This window comes from Salmo salar, chromosome ssa03 (assembly GCF_905237065.1).
Source record: "Salmo salar chromosome ssa03, Ssal_v3.1, whole genome shotgun sequence".
Taxonomy (NCBI): Eukaryota; Metazoa; Chordata; class Actinopteri; order Salmoniformes; family Salmonidae; genus Salmo; species Salmo salar.
Genome location: NC_059444.1, coordinates 55,833,988 through 55,851,843, shown reverse-complemented (window position 1 = coordinate 55,851,843; position 17,856 = coordinate 55,833,988). Strand labels below are relative to the sequence as shown.

The following is a 17,856-nucleotide window of genomic DNA, read 5'->3' as shown; positions in this document are numbered from 1 at the left end:
GCTCAAGATACTGCATATACTCTTGTATATGTCACATCTGGAAATTGTTATTGATCATAACTGGGAACAAAGGTGTCGTGACTGGTAAAAGTGAGATACTTGAAAGCTACTCATGTTTGGCAGGAAAGTTGTGGCTTGTATAGTTGTCCAGCAGATGGCATATACAGCATACTTGTGAACAAATACATCATAAAGATCCCTCCAAAAATATTTTTGTGATACAATACAACTGGCAGAGCACCCAAACACATCTTTCTTTTTTTTAATAAAAAATTTATTAGAATTGTTAAAAAGTAAAATTGTAAAGCATAATATGTACTGCTGTGTATTTGCATTTATAGTTTATCATTACATGAATTAAACACTCTTCATATCGGTAATACAATCTCCAAAATCCTCCACAATTGAGCAGTGAACATACAATGTTTACAGGCCAGTAAAAAATGCAATATAACCGTCCTTCTCTATCACTTTCACACAGTATTACTTTTGTAAACAATGGTGCATGACATCTGTTATTTACATTTCACAATTCCAAGGTCTTCTGCTTGAATGTTCACACAGTGCGTAGAACATGATTTACAGGCAAACCAGTCTCCCTTTGGATGAACTGCTGTTGTAGGTAGCACTTACAAATAGGCACACTTGGTTTAACAAACACGTACAAAAGTATGCAGTTGCTAGCTTAGTATTTGTCCTTAATTCAAATGAAGTAAAAACTGGTTAGAGTTATTGAATCCCTGAAATAAACAGAAAATGTAGTTATGTTACCTAAGTTGTCCTCCACACATTGTTTCAAGATGGTTCCATGCATGTGTAATTAACCCATGCATTTACAATACACGTTTCCCAAAGAAATTGCAGTGTGCTTGATTGTGCTTATCGGAATGTATTAGTATCTATTGTAAAATGTGCCTCTCCAGACAGAGATTGTGTAAGATACTGTACACACATTTAGGTGAGATTGATATTAAAGTATAATTAAAAAGTAGTTAACATCACATTTTTTAATGAATAAGCTGCATTCCTAACAAGGCTTCATTCTCTAGTACAAACAAGGTTTCAAAGTGCTTTCCTACTGTATTCCCATGATTAAGATATTTCTGTGTTATGACTGGTCATTCTAGTTGAAGCTTTTATCCGAAGTGACTCAGTTAACACATATAGTATGTGCCCCTTGTGAAAATCCAAACAACAACTCTGGTGTTACAAGCCCCATGTTCCAATAAACTGACCAGTACATTTTCAGCATGTGCAACTATTGTGAAAATATGTAATTATAAATTTTTATCATGCTGCTTAATAGCGCAAATAATTGCAGATTAAAAACCGAACAGTGTTAGTAGTACTTGTGTTAATACAGTAGGTTACTTGTGTTACTACAATGAGAAAAACTAAAAAGGAAAGTTAATTTCCTTAAAAATATAATCAAAGGAAAATATACAGAAAATTAAGAAATTCAACAAAGGAACTGACCTTGTAAAAAATTGACAAATTAATTGTTATTCAGCAGAATTAGTTAACCTCTACGTGATAGGGGTGTGTGTGTGTGTGTCCCGTGGGACGGTTAATTGAGCTAACGTAGGCTAATGTGATTAGCATGAGGGTGTAAGTAACAAAAAACATTTCCATAATCTAAATTGCGCCTGGGCTGGAAAAATACATCATGGCCTTTCTCTTGCATTTCAAAGATGGTGGTACAAAAAAAAACACATGTTTTTTTCTTTGTTATCTTTTACCAGATCTAATATAATATTCTCCTACATTACTTTCACATTTCCACAAACTTCAAAATGTTTCCTTTCAAATGGTATCAAGAATATGAAAATCCTTGCTTCAGGTCCTAAGCTACAGGCAGTTAGATTTGGGTATGTCATTTTAGGTGAAAATTGAGAAAAAGGGTCCGATCCTTATTGCAAACGCAAATCATTTCTCAATCTGTTTTCTAAACCTGTTTTTTCATGAAAGTGTTTTCTCATTTTCAGATGTTAAAGGCATTATTAAATATATTTGGGTATATACTCTAAATCCCAGTGTTAGTATTTGCTTTAATACCTTAAAATGAACACACAAAAGTGTTGGCCAAATATATCAAACCAAACTCCAGACAAATAATAACTTCAAAATACAATTGTATTCAATAAAAAATATATTTAACATTTTTATTTGACGTTCTTGTACTGGTATTTGGAAAATTATAGGGAAGTCCTAAAAGTTTAGATTAAAATGACACAGGTACCAAAAGTCAGATTACATATGAAAAAACTAATACTTCTTGAGAATCCTGTTTTTGGAGTCATATTTAAACTTTGAAGATACAGATGAGAATATTGCTTGCCTTTTTTGTTGCAATATATACTGCAAGTGCAGTAGAATATTTTATTTAACTAGGCAAGTCAGTTAAGGACAAATTCTTATTTTCAATGACAGCCTAGGAACGGTGGTTTAACTGCCTTGTTCAGGGGCAGAACAGCATATTTTTACCTTGTCAGCTCGGGTATTCAATCTAGCAACCTTTCAGTTACTGGTCCAACGCTCGAACCACTAGGCTACCTGCCAACCCAACGAGCTGAATAAAAAAGGTATAAAAAAAATACAAAAAGGAACATATTTATTAAATTACTTTCAGGGGACTAAAAGGTATGTTTTTGTGTTAAGAGTAAAACCATAGGAGTCAGGTCCCTACTCACTTGTGAGATGGAGTTTAATTAACTTATTATTATCTTATACATTGCTACCTATCTCTTAGGTTATTTAATTCTCAATTGATCTCAACTATATATTAAAAGGGGTCTGCTACCACAACTGGGCTTGCATCCATAAATGGGCCCAAACTTTCAGCTCAGGCTTTGGTGATTGTCTTGCCAACAATAGCTATGATTTCTCAGTCAATACATTTCAGGTTATCATCAACATCAACTAACATTGACTGCTATATTCGTTATCATCTCTATGCAATCTCTTGGATTCAGTGGGCTGGGCACAATGTGTCCCTCAGACTTAGTTAGCAAGAAACTCAGACTCTGACCCAAGCCAAACATGCCAACGTTGGACTTTGGAGATGAAGAAGCAGTCTCATCGTCAAAGGCAGAAGACCATGATGATGCAGTGTTTATCCACTGGCTGCACTAGCTATTCAAACATGGGACTCTTTCAGCTGTGAGTTATGGGTTGAGGCCGGGATGGCAAAGGGGGCAGGGTGCGAGATGATCTCGTTCTGAAGCTCCACAGGCGGCGGCGCTTCAGTAGTCTCCGCAGGAGGTTGTCGCTGTCAGTTCTTTTCTCTCCCGATTTACATAAGAATCCATATCTACAACGGTTTCATCCACTCCGAGTGATTGTTGGCTTCCATACAGTTTGCTCATCCTGATGGCAATCATTCCCTCCTGCTCTGGAGGCGCTTCGTCCTCCTTGGTTAACTCTTTCTTCTCGCGGTACTTGTAGGAAGCGAGTTTCATCGAACTTCTCAGCAGACGCTTACGATAGGCTCTCTGAATAACAACAGCTGCTACCGCCTCCTGCTTTCGCCTCAGGGTGGTGGTGATTGGCTTGCATGACACTTTAAAGGGCTTGTTGGCCATGAACTTCTCCTCCATGCTCGCCTTCATGGCGTCCATCTCCCCTGATTCTCCCAGCACCTCTGTGGTCAGCGCCCGCAGGATGTCCAGACAGTGGATCTTATCCCCAGGGACAATGGGAAGGTCCATGGTGATCAGCTTGATTGCGTTAGGTTTGGGGATCCTGAGCGGGTCTTTAAGCGTGTCACAGAACTCCGACAAAATGTCGTAGGCGATGAATTGTGACGCGTCAGGGTCGAACTTCTCCCAGGTCTCATAGAACATCTCAAAGTCTTCCTCACACAGCGGGTTGCCGCTCTCCTCTATGGCAACATTGAAGTTCTCGAGGATAATGGCAATGTACATGTTGACCATAAGAAAGAAACAAATGATGATGTAGCTGCAGATAAAACAAATTCCCCAACCAAGGCTGCCGCAGTTGCCTCTTACATCTGTGCCTGGATTTTCCATGTCCGGGTCACAGTCCGGAGGTGCACTATTCAGCATGGGTGAGAGGACACCATCCCAACCGGCTGAGGTTGTGATCACGAACAGATAAATGATACTGTTGCCAAACGTTTCAAAATTGAACATATCGTCTATTCCCGCCTCCTTCTTGACATACGCAAAGTTGGACATTCCAAAAATGGAGAAGATAAACATGATGAGGAAGAGCACGAGCCCAATGTTGAAGATAGCAGGAAGTGACATCCTCAGGGAAAACAACAGTGTCCGGATGCCTTTAGCTCCTCGGATAAGTCTCAGAACTCGACCAATCCTGGCCAGTCTTACGACACGGAAAAGGGTAGGTGAGACAAAATACTTCTCTATAGTGTCTGCCAGCAGTAAACCTGGAATGGAAAAAAAAATTACATTTTAGTTTTCATTCTTTATTACTATGTTCAATCATGTTTCATTTCAGCAAAAATAAAGAATTCTGTAGCTACATGACTAATGAATACAGTCATTTCTTTATATTCACCGAGGATGGAGAGAATGACGACGACAAAATCTAAAATATTCCATCCGACGGTAAAATAATATTGCCGCAGTCCGATCAACTTGATGATACACTCTGCGATGAAGATGAAGATAAACACCAGGTTGATGAAGAAGAGGATTTTATCCTTCTCCTCGCTCTGGTCGTCCGAGTCCACCATCATCGGTACCATGCTGAGGCAGATCAGCACAATAATGAAGATCTCGAAGAATTGTTGGGTGATCAGGTCATAAATAATGCCTGCGAATTTGTTCTTCAACCGCCAATCAATAGAGACCAAGAGAAGGATAGGACAAAACGGAGTGAATTAGAGGTATGTTAGGTCAATGACATGCACATTAAAATAACTTTCCCTCCAAAGTATAGAGACATACTGTTATCTTCATAAGGGAGGAACAGAAGCGGACAAGAGCAGATAGTGATAAAGCCTGGCCAATACCTTCTCATTGAGTGGTACCGTATTTAACTTAATGTTCTTCTTAAACATTGGTGATGATACAGTTGTATTTGAACTAAGAACACTGTCACTTAACTGATGTGTAAGGGCTGGTATAGCATCTACAGTAGATGGTATGGAATACACACTCTTGTTCTACATCTTTAGGCAGTTTGCCAGTAACTAAAGCAGGTGCTTACCTTGGGTCTAGGAATGGGTTTCTGTAGCTTCTTGGAACCAAGCTTTTTCATGGCATTGCAGTATTTATTCTGTTCCTCTGTCATGAAAATATTTTTCCCACCAAAGTATAGAGACATACAGTTATTTTCATGTGCATGTCATCTAAAAAACGTGTAATTTATGTGTATAGTGTTGTTGTGATAATGTTTTAGAAAGGCTTGCATGCTGTGTTTGCTATTTCGTGACATTATGCTGTAGGAAGGCTACTTATCTTCTTTTTTTGTTGGTTGAAGTTGTCGATAATGACACCAATGAAGAGATTCAGCATGACGAAGAACCCAAAGATGATGAATATGACAAAGTAGGTGTAGATGTAAAGATTATCCTCATATATGGGTTGATCTTCCACCTTGTTGACAGAGAGGATAAAATCATAAGAAATTAGGTTGTTTTCATACTCATTTCAATGTGTATAATTATTATCATAGTATTAAGAAGGAATTGTCTTACAATACGTGCATCCACAGCGCTATACATTATATCCAGCCATCCTTTAAATGTTGCCTGAGAGAAAAAAATGTATGCTGTAAGAAACAGTAGGCTACATGTAACACAGGCCAATACCTGTATTACCACTTTAAACAACTTCAACTATACAACAGAGCTTCAACACCTGCATTGCTTGCTGTTTGGGGTTTTAGGCTGGGTTTCTGTACAGCACTTTGTGACATCAGCTGATGTAAGAAGGGCTTTATAAACACATTTGATTGAGTAGTAGGCTATATGATTAGTAAGCAACTTGTTTTGAAACTCACTACTTGCAGGAGGGAAAGGTAGCCCATGGCCACGTTGTCAAAGTTGATCTTTGAGTTCATCCAGCGCACGTCGTTATTACCCTCCATTAGTTGTAAGCATTCGGTCCTGTTGTTCACAACGTCAGCAGAGAATATCTCCTCAGACGTGGTGTTGAAGCAGTAGTAGTACCTCCCAGCAAACATGTTGACTCCAATGACGCTGAAGATGAGCCAGAAGATGGCGCACACTAGAAGCACATTGACGATGGAAGGAATGGCCCCCACTAGAGCGTTCACCACCACCTGTGGAAAGGAAATCATGTGCCCAAATTTGAGAGAACCTGCCAATCAAATCCCTAGTAAAAGCAGAGCTTGTACAGTATGTAAAAAGGGATTCATGTTGAACTGCTGAGACTCATTGGAGTGAAATACACTTTGCATTGTTGATCAATTCTCAAATGTATCAACAAATGCATTTAATTTCTAAGGCCACAGATTTACATGTTCGGGACTCATCAAATACACCACTCTTATTTCAGTTTTCTCGACTTGTAAAAGACTACTCACTCACCCTCATTCCCTCAAATCTGGACAGGGCGCGGAGGGGCCGCAAAGCCCGTAACTTTCGAAGAGATTTGATTGGCCCAAGTTCAGCGTAGCCCAGGATGTTAGCCGTTAAACTAATCATAGACACCTAGGAGATTTGGGACGTGATGACATGTGAAGATTAGCTTTCTCAAAAGAACTCAAATATTGATCATGTTGAAAATATAAAATATAGCTTATTATGACGAGGATGCACTACCCAGATGGGCTCGGGCTATTACTTTGACTTACATCCACAATGAGGAAGTCCAGCCAGCACCATGCGTTTGTGAAGTAGGCCTGGAATCCGTAAGCCACCCACTTCAAGAGCATCTCAATAATGAACACGTAGGTGAAGACTTGATCAGCATATTCCAGGATGACTTTTATGGTCCTGCGCTGTTCAATGTGTATGTCTTCAAAAGCCTGTGAAGAATTGAGCAAAATATCATGGACAGTTGTTTCAAAACACTGTATGTCGGTATCCGCATTGCACTGAAAGAAGGCATCACTCTCTCACCAAAGCTCCACTACTTATCAGGATCATGAAGATGATAAAGGACTGAAAGTAGTTGTGCTCCACAATGAGGAAGCATGTCTTCCTGAAGTTCCACCAAGTTTTTCCTTTGCCCGTGGTGATGTCACAATCAAGGCAAGGGCATCGTCCAATACATTCTATCAGAGATTTGAGGAAGGAGAACATATGAGTAAGATTAGGCAAAACAACCCTCGCACCCCATCTACCAGTACTATCCACATTTGTCAAGTCAGGCATTTCAGAAGTACAATCAATGCAGGTGAAAAAAATAACGCTCATTCATGGAGATGAGAGGGGTGCTAATGAATTCATGTTCACTTAAAGTGTATTCTACCATTTGAACCGTACAGGGAACCTCCATTTAAATAGGCAATATAGTCATTGTCTTATCAGCCAGGGAAACGCAACATGACTCAATCAAAACTACACTAAGTAAGCGAGCCCTGCTCTCTCTCCCTCTCTCCTCCTGAACAACTAAGTAAATCATTGGAGGCTGATGTAGGTTAGCTACAGTATACTGAACAAAGATAGAAATGCAACACGCAACAATTTCAAAGATTTTACTGAGTTATATTTATGGGATCTTTTATTTCAGCTCATGGGACCAACACTTTACAAGTTGCATTTATATTTTTGTTTAGTGTATATTGACTCCCATGGTAGCATCAAGCCTGTAAGAGGGAGATCCTCTTACTCTTAGTCCAGCAGTTCTCAGGGCTGGTGAGATTTGCCTCTTCTTTCTCCACTTCAGGGGGATTGTTCACTGTCCTGCAGATCAAAGAGGCATTGTCCTGTGCAATATGTTTCCTTAGCTGTAGTGAGAGAGACATCTGTATTAGATAATCTGGGATATCCCATTTGTAGCTAATTTTATAGCTAAACAAAAAAAACAGTTCACATTTTAATCTTGAACTCAGAGTTTAATCTGGGTTGGATTGAGAGACATAAAATGTATCATCAATTTACTAGGACCTTTATTTAGTCACTGTTCTGAGCAGATATTCCTGGGACACAGCACAAACGTATATAGATTAGTTAGAGGAGGAATGATTTAAGTTACCTATGTGCCTATAACTCCTTGCCCAGTCACAGATTCATATGGTATCTCTTTTCACATACAGTGCAGCTTGTCACATTATATTAATGAGTAAACACACTGTGGGAAAGAAGTAGGTCATAGCAACTGTCGCCCTACAGTCTCTTAAAGTTTGTAAGCATGTCAGCTCCAAATAATTATTCAACCCTTGCACAGAAGAATATAAATTGCAATTCAATAATGTTATGTTAACTGCGAGTTATTATGAAAAAGACTGGCTTTGTTTATTTATACTGTCAATATGCACTGTCTGATAAATTCGCCAAGATGTGTCTTATTCGTGTTTTGAAATAAGAGTCGCCTCTTCACTGTTGACGTTGAGACTGGTGTTTTGCAAGGTACTATTTAATGAAGCTGCCAGTTGAGGACTTGTGAGGCGTCTATTTCTCAAACTACACACTAATGTACTTGTCCTCTTGCTCAGTTGTGCACCGGGGCCTCCCGCTCCTCTTTCTATTCTGGTTAGAGCCAGTTTGCGCTGTTTTGTGAAGGGAGTAGTACACAGCGTTGTACGAGATCTTCAGTTTCTTGGCAACTTCTTGCATGGAATAGCCTATATTTCTCAGAACAAGAATAGATTGAGTTTCAGAAGAAAGGTCTTTGTTTCTAGCCATTTTGAGTCTAATCGAACCCACAAATGCCGACGCTCCGCGAAAAACTCAACTAGCCTAAAGAAGGACGGTTTTATTGCTTCTTTAATAAGCACAACAGTTTTCAGCTGCGCTAACATAATTGCAAAGGGGTTTTCTAATGATCGATTATCCTTTTAAAATGATAAACTTGGACTTGCTAACATAACGTGCCATTGGAACACAGGAGTGATGGTTGCTGATAATGGGCCTCTGTACGCCTATGTAGATATTCCATAAAAAATCTGCCGTTTCCAGCTACAGTAGTCATTAACAATGTCTACACTGTATTTCTGATCAATTTGATGTCATTTTAATGGACAACAAATGTGCTTTTCTTTAAAAAAACAAGGACATTTCTAAGTGACCCCAAACTTTTGAATGGTAGTGTGTGTATATATACCAGTCAAAAGTTGACACCTGCTCATTCAAGGGTTTTTCTTAATTTTTGTAACTATTTTCTACATTGTAGAATAATAGTGAAGACATCAAAACTATGAAATAACACAAATGGAATCATGTAGTAACCAAAAAAGTGTTAAACAAATCCAAATATATTTGTTATTTTAGATTCTTCAAAGTAGCCACCCTTTGCCTTGATGACAGCTTTGCACACACTTGGCATTCTCTCAACCAGCTTCATGACGAATGATTTTCCAACAGTCTTGAAGTAGTTTCCCCAAATTTCAAATTTGACTCATCAGACCAAAGGACAGATTTCCACCAGTCTAATGTCCATTGCTCATGTTTCTTGGCTCAAGCAAGTCTCTTCTTCTTATTGGTGTCCTTTAGGTTTCTTTGCAGCAATTCGACATAAAGGCCTGATTCACACAGTCTCTTCTGAACAGTACATGTTGATGTGTCTGTTACTTGAACTCTGAAGCATTTATTTGGGCTGCAATCTGAGATGCAGTTAACTCTGATGAACTTATCCTCTGCACCAGAGGTAACTCTGGGTCTTCCTTTCCTGTGGTGGTCCTCATGAGAGCCAGTTTCATCATAGCGCTTGAAGGTTTTTGCGACTGCACTTGAAGAAACTTTAAAAGTTCTTGAATTTTTCCAGATTGACTGACCTTCATGTCTTAAAGTAATGATGAACTGTTGTTTCTCTTGCTTATTTGAGTTGTTCTGGCCATAATATGGACTTGGTATTTTACAAAATAGGGCTATCTTCTGAATACCAACTCTACCTTCTCACAACACAACTGATTGGTTTAAATGCATTAAGAAGGAAAGATATTCCACAAATGAACTTTTAACCTGTTATGGCTAGGGGGCAGTATTTTCACGGCCGGATAAAAAACGTACCCGATTTAATCTGATTATTACTCCTGCCCAGAAACTAGAATATGCATATAATTATTAGCTTTGGATAGAAAACACTCCAAAGTTTCTAAAACTGTTTGAATGGTGTCTGTGTGTATAACAGAACTCATTTGGCAGGGCAAAACCTGAGAAGATTCCATGCAGGAAGTGCCCTGTCTGACAATTTTCTTGCCCTTCTTGATTATCTCTATCCAATACAGGGGATCTCTGCTGTTACGTGACACTTCCTACGGCTCTCATGGGCTCTCAGAAGGCGGCAAAAAGCTGAATCGTGGCTTTGCAGGCTCTGGCTGAAAAACATTAGCGCGTTTGGATAGTGGCAAGTCACAGTACTATGAAACTGAGGCACGTGCACGAGTCGACTCCATTGTTTATATTCTCGCTCTTTGAACGAAAACCACCACTCCCGGTCGGAATATTATCGCTTTTTTTACGAGAAAAAATGGCATAAAAATTTATTTTAAACAGCGGTTGACATGCTTCGAAGGACGGTAATGGAATATTTAGACATTTTTTGTCACTAAATGCATCGTGCGCGTGACCCTTATTTACACTTTGGATAGTGTCTTGAACGCACGAACAAAACGCCGCTATTTGGATATAACTATGGATTATTTTGAACCAAACCAACATTTGTTATTGAAGTAGCAGTCCTGGGAGTGCATTCTGACGAAGAACACCAAAGGTAATCAAACTTTTTGTAATAGTAAATCGGAGTTTGGTGAAGGCTAAACTTGCTGGGTGTCTAAATAGCTAGCCCTGTGATGCCGGGCTATGTACTCAGAATATTGCAAAATGTGCTTTCACCGAAAAGCTATTTTAAAATCGGACACCTCGATTGCACAAAGGAGTTCTGTATCTATAATTCTTAAAATAATTTATGTTTTTGTGAACGTTTATCGTGAGTAATTTAGTAAATTCACCGGAGGTTTGCGGGGGGTATGATAGTTCTGAACGTCACATGCTAATGTAAAAAGCTGGTTTTTGATATAAATATGAACTTGATTGAACAAAACATGCATGTATTGTAAAACATAATGTCCTAGGGTTGTCATCTGATGAAGATCATCAAAGGTTAGTGCTGCATTTAGCTGTGGTTTTGTTTTTTGTGACATTATATACTAGCTTGAAAAATGGGTGTCTGATTATTTCTGGCTGGGTACTCTGCTGACATAATCTAATGTTTTGCTTTCGCTGTAAAGCCTTTTTGAAATCGGACAGTGTGGTTAGATAAAGGAGAGTCTTGTCTTTAAAATGCTGTAAAATAGTCATATGTTTGAAAAATTGAAGTTTTAGTATTTTTGAGGAATTTTGTAATTCGCGCCACGCCTATCATTGGATATTGGAGCAGGTGTTCCGCTAGCGGAACGTCTAGATGTAAGAGGTTAAGGCACACCTGCTAATTGAAATGCATTCCAGGTGACTACCTCATGTCACGGATCCCTCCGGGAACTTTCATTACATACACCTGGCCCCTATTCCCAGTGATTAGTAATTGATTAAGTGTGCCCTTGGTTTACCAGTGTCCTGTCGATTATTGTTACAATGCCCGTTAGTTCATGCGAGTACCTGTGCTGTGTGTTTCGGCATTCGTTCCATTGTGTATTGCGCAGATGATTACGGGTCTCGTCCCGTGTGTTAATCATTGTGCGCTTGTTATTTATTCGAGGTACTCCTCGCTCTTTTGTTTGGGTTTCAACCCTGTTTTGTTCAACGTTTGTTTGGTCTTCGTCCCCGTGCCTTTACACGGCACGGCGTAATTTGGGTATAATAAAAAAAACTATTACGCATGCCTGCGCCTGTCTCCCGACTCATTCATACCGACGTGACACCTCCATGAAGCTGGTTGGGACAATGCCAAGAGTGTGCAAAGCTGTCATCAAGGGGGGCTACTTTGAATAATTTTTTTCACACTTTTTTGGTTACTACATGATTCCATGTGTGTTATTTCATAGTTTTGATTTCCCTATTATTCTGCAATGTAGAAAATAGTAAAAATAAAAAACCTTGAATAAGTAGGTGTTCAAACTTTTGACTGGTACTGTATATACAGTAGATATATTTAGCTTTCAAAGATTTTGATGGGTAACCCGACACAGTAGGAGTATGAGTGGCGTGAAGTGTTTCCTTTAGGAGTGTGTGTGTGAGTATGCAGGTAGCTGTGTGTGTCAGGTTTGCAGCATCAATGTAACAGTATAGCTTCCGTCCCTTTCCTTGCCCTGAACCAGGGACCCTCCGCACACATCGACAACAGCCACCCTCGAAGCATCGTTACCCATCGCTCCACAAAAGCCGCAGCCGTTGCAGAGCAAGGGGAACAACTACTTCAAGGTCTCAGAGCGAGTGACGTCATCGATTGAAACACTATTAGCGCACACCCTGCTAACTAGCTAGCCATTTCACATCGGTTACACCTACAACGACCAAAGCCGGACGACGCTGGGCCAATTGTGCACTGCCCTATGGGACTCCCAATCACAGCCAGATGTGATACAGCCTGGATTTGAACCAGGGACTGTAGTGACACCTCTTGCACTGAGTTGCAGTGCCTTAGACTGCTGCGCCACTCGGGAGCCACGACTAAAGTCTGCAAAAACAATATAGTGAATACTATAGTGTTTACTGTAGTATATACAGTTATCTGTAGTATAATTAATATAGTTAAAGAACTGTAGTGTATAGTAATTAATGTAGTGTTTTTGCAGATTGTAGTATACTATAGTATTTTAGTTGTACTATCTTTGACATAGAATTGAAGGCTTTCTCCTTGAAGAAACTTACTGGAGAAATACTAAAAGTGCAAATTTTCCATAACCTGTATGTAGGACTGGGGTCTGACCGGATAGTTCAGAGCTTCTCCTCTTTTCTATAACTTATAAGGAACACTATATGATCTATACTTGGCATGTAGGTTTCTCACTTGGCACAAATTGGGATATGGGGGGATGGGAATGCGCAGGGTAATTGCAAATGAAATACTGTAGTATTTACAATAGCTAAAAAAATGTGGTGGTTTTGCAGACATTACTGTAGTATTTACTATAGTGCTTTTTGGTGGATAATATTGTATTTACTATAGTATTCTACAGAATGCTAAAACATTCTATAGTAAGTACTACACATGATCAAGGGACACTACAGTGTGTAGTATAGTATTCCACAGTATAATACATATTACTACAGAATTCTATACTAAGTACTGTAGTATTACATATTTTATGTGGGTAGTCTACCCTGCATGTCAGCAGCAGACAGAATTATTTTGATTGTCACAGCAGAATTAAAATACTGTAGTTTGCTTATTTGGCCATGACTATAAGAAACCCCATAAAATGTACCAAAAGGAAAAGGTTATTTATCTTATCAGTATTACAATAATACTGACTAGAATAATACTAGTATTAATAATATTGCAAATGATGACAATATATGATGTGCATGTATGTGCTTGTATATCGGTTATTTCTCTTGTCAGTATGAAGCCTTAGTCTTGATTACTCTATATTGTTTGTAATGAATGCTCAAAATATAACCCACTGGGCATGGACGTCAATTCAGACTCTATTCCACGTTGGTTCAACGTAATTTCATTGAACTGACATGGAAACAATGACGATTCAACCAGTGTGTGCCTAGTGAGAACAGATATCTGTGTCATGTTTTACTCATCAATAATGCAAAGGTCTTACCTTAGCATCCTCATTTGCGCCGTCTCCTTTCTCTTCAGAGCGGTCATCCTCATCATCATCCGACTCCATTTTGGCAATAGGTACATCCAGGGTCAAATTCGCATTTGTAAGAAATCCACTTGGGTTAACATCATCCAGCACTTTGAGCTCCAAATCAGCCTTTGGGTTGTCACTGGAATTTATATTTGTCAAAGCCAAGCAGTCCTTTGGGAGGCCATCCGAATCCCCATTACTTGCACCGTCTCCATCCTCCTTAGGCTGGTTGCCTATGATAATGCAGAACTGTTTGATGACGTATGCCTTGGCCCAGTCGATGCCCCTGGTGATCCTGCTGGTGGCGATCTGCAGGTTGTTCATCTCCCCGTCCTCCTCTGGAGCCGCCAGGTTGTAACGGCTGAACGAGCTCAGCAGAAAGGTCAAGAAGAGGTTCAACACCTGGATGGATAGTTAGAACAACTGGATTTTTTAGCACATAATATTTGTTATTATTGTCCCCGATGTTCTTGAACCAGGGTAGTGAAATTATTATGTACATTTCTTCTGGTTAATATTGTCAAAAGTTTTCTAAAAGTTAGACAGTAACCGTGTAACTTTACTTCTCAATAGTATCTAACAGTGGTATTGGACTTGTGTGACCTCAAACGCCTGCTACATCATCAGTAGACTTAAGGCTGCCCCCTCCATGATTCCTCTAAGCCCTCTGCTATTTTCTCTATGCCACCTGCCCCAGTGGATCCCCAAACACCCCAAGGTCAGACCTGCTGGCCCATATCATGGAACTAATAATAGCCTCTCCATTGAGTGAATCGTGTGTATCCTATTTGATGCCACTACTAGTCAATGAGATTCTCCCCGGAGTTCAGACAGAAAGCCATGTTTGTCTTTGGCACATTGTTTGTTGTCAGGTTTTCGCTAAACTGGCATAGCTATTTCCTCTCTTCATCCTATGAATAACCAAAGAGGAAACACAACCAGTTTTGTTTACAGTGAAGGACCGGCTGGTATCCATCAAAAGAATGTGGAGCTGGCATAATCTACGCATTATCTTACAGCAACATAAGAGCTGCATCTGTGGTATGTGCACTGTATGCATGGAGCACTCCACCGAACACTCTCCCTGATCTTTCATGTTATGTGTATTACACCTTTTGAGTAATCCATTAACTAACTAAACACCAAACTACTTCAATGCCCACCCTCCAGTGCCCACATCCCATGGTTCAATGCATCACTCACCACTAGTTTACCGATGACCATGGCCATCATGAAGACGACGAGACAAATGCCCTGTCCGGCCACCTCCATGCAGTCCCACATGCTCTCGATCCACTCTCCGCACAGCAACCGGAAGATGATGAGAAAAGCGTGGAAGAAGTCATTCATGTGCCAGCGGGGCAGCATGCAGTCCAAGGAGATCTTGCAGACACAGTCTTTGTAGCTCTTGCCGAAGAGCTGCATGCCCCCCACGGCAAACATGAAGATGATGATGGCCAGGACCAGAGTGATGTTAACCAGGGTGCCCACTGAATTACCGATGATCTTGATTGTCATGTTGAGTGTGGGCCAGGATTTGGTCAGCTTGAAAACAAGCATCTGCCCCCAAAACAATCAGAGACATTAATAGGTTACATAAGGCTGGTTTCCGGGAAACTGCTTTAAAAAATGTAAACAAAACTTGATTTTCCATTGAGCTGTGTCCAGGACACTGGCCCAATAAATAGGTTTGCAGAGTTAGTATCACTTTACTTGTGCCTAATGTGATGTTAATCTTGCATAGGGAGGGTATATTACTGATAACTTTTTAAAGTTTACCAGTAAACTACCAATATTTTTGTAACTTTCTAGTTAGATAAATTATGTAAGATCTAATTATCTTTTTGGGTACTTGAGATTATCACAGGTATCCGGAATTGTGTATATATACAAAACTATTTAATGAACAAAAATATAAACGCATCATGTAGTGCTGGTCCCATGTTTCATGAGCTTAAATAAGATCCCATTCCTTTATACGTGTGTGTGTGTGTATAAGGTAGTTGTTGTGAAATTGTTAGATTACTTGTTAGATATTACTGCATGGTCGGAACTAGAAGCACAAGCATTTCGCTACACTTGCATTAACACCTGCTAACCATGTGTATGTGTCAAATAAATTTGATTGATTTGAAATGTTCCATACGCACAAGAAGCTTATTTGCTCCGATTTTGTGCCCAAACTTGTTTACATCCCTTTTAGAAAGCATTACGCCTTTGCCAAGATAATCCATCTACCTGGCAGGTGTGGCATATCAAGAAGCTGATTAAACAGCATGATCGTTACACAGGTGAACCTTGTGCTGGGGACAATAATAGGCCACTCTAAAATGTGCAGTTTTGTCACACAACGCCACAGATGTCTCAAGTTTTGACGGAGCAAGCAATTGGCATGCTGACTGCAGGAATGTCCACCAGAGCTGTTGCCAGAGAATTGAATGTTCATTTCTCTACCATAAACCACCTCCGATGTCGTTTTAGAGAATTTGGCAGTATATCCAACCAGCCTCACAACCGCAGACCATGTGTAACCACGCCAGCCCAGGACCTCCATCCTGCTTCACCTGCGAGATGGTCTGAGACCAGCCACCCGGAGAGCTGATGAAACTGAGGAGGAATTTCTGTCTAATAAAGCCCTTTTGGGCCTAATTTATTCATTTCAATTGACTGATTTCCTTATGTGAACTGTCACTCAGTAAAATTGTTGAAATTGTTGCATGTTGCGTTCATATTTTTTTGGTATTCATAAAATAATCTAATAAAATTATTTTATTATAAAAAACGGAATGACAAAGCTGTAAAACATTAACCTAAATATAAACCATCAACTTAGTAAATACAATTGGTGTTTAATATAAGGGTTTCAGCATGTCATACAGTTGAAGTTGGAAGTTTACATACACCTTAGCCAAATACATTTAAACTCAGTTTTTCACAATTCCTGACATTTAATCCTAGTAAAAATTCAGTTTTAGGTCAGTTAGGATCCCCACTTTATTTTAAGAACGTGAAATGTCAGAATAATAGTAGAGAATGATTTATTTCAGCTTTTATTTCTTTCATCACATTCCCAGTGGGTCAGAAGTTTACATACACTCAATTAGTATTTGGTAGCATTGCCTTTAAATTGTTTAACTTTGGTCAAACGTTTCGGGTAGCCTTCCACGAGCTTCCCACAATAAGTTGGGTGAATTTTGGCCCATGACAGAGCTGGTGTAACTGAGTCAGGTTTCTAGGCCTCTTTGCTCGCACACGCTTTTTCAGTTCTGCCCACAAATTTTATATAGGATTGAGGTCAGGGCTTTGTGATGGCCACTCCAATACTTTGACTTTGTTGTCATTAAGCCATTTTGCCACAACTTTGGAAGTATGCTTGGGGTCATTGTCCATTTGGAAGACGCATTTGCGACCAAGCTTTAACTTCCTGACTGATGTCTTGAGATGTTGCTTCAATATATCCACAATTGTCCTGCCTCATGATGCCATCTATTTTGTGAAGTGCACCAGCCCCTCCTGCAGCAAAGCACCACCACAACATGATGCTGCCACGCCCGTGTTTCACGGTTGGGATGGTGTTCTTCAGCTTGCAAGCATCCCCCTTTTCCTCCAAACATAACGATGGTCATTATGGCCAAACAGTTCTATTTTTGTTTCATCAGATCAGAGGACATTTCTCTAAAAAGTACAATCTTTGTCCCCATGTGCAGTTGCAAACCATAGTCTGGCTTTTTTAAGGCGGTTTTGGGGCAGTGGCTTCTTCCTTGCTGAGCGGCCTTTCAGGTTCTATCGATATAGGACACGTTTTACTGTGGATATAGATACTTTTGTACCTGTTTCCTCCAGCATCTTCACAAGGTCCTTTGCTGTTGTTCTGGGATTGATTTGCACTTTTCGCACCAAAGTACGTTCATCTCTAGGAGACAGAACACGTCTCCTTCCTGAGCGGTATGATGGCTGCGTGGACCCATGGTGTTTATATTTGCGTACTATTGT

General features: G+C 39.8%; 1 protein-coding gene across 1 annotated transcript in view; it reads right to left on the bottom strand.

Moving 5' to 3' along the window:
• Window positions 1-252: 252 nt before the first annotated feature.
• Window positions 253-17,856, bottom strand: part of LOC106600868 (sodium channel protein type 4 subunit alpha B) — a 39,284-nt gene continuing 21,680 nt past the window's right edge. Inside the window, 13 exon segments of the mRNA XM_014192599.2 lie at window positions 253-3,269; window positions 3,271-4,408; window positions 4,540-4,810; window positions 5,194-5,298; window positions 5,445-5,582; window positions 5,684-5,737; window positions 5,989-6,270; window positions 6,539-6,661; window positions 6,805-6,978; window positions 7,073-7,227; window positions 7,785-7,902; window positions 13,831-14,265; window positions 15,067-15,423. Of these exon segments, the coding sequence (XP_014048074.1) occupies window positions 3,137-3,269; window positions 3,271-4,408; window positions 4,540-4,810; window positions 5,194-5,298; window positions 5,445-5,582; window positions 5,684-5,737; window positions 5,989-6,270; window positions 6,539-6,661; window positions 6,805-6,978; window positions 7,073-7,227; window positions 7,785-7,902; window positions 13,831-14,265; window positions 15,067-15,423 (3,483 nt within the window). The 3' untranslated portion in view covers window positions 253-3,136.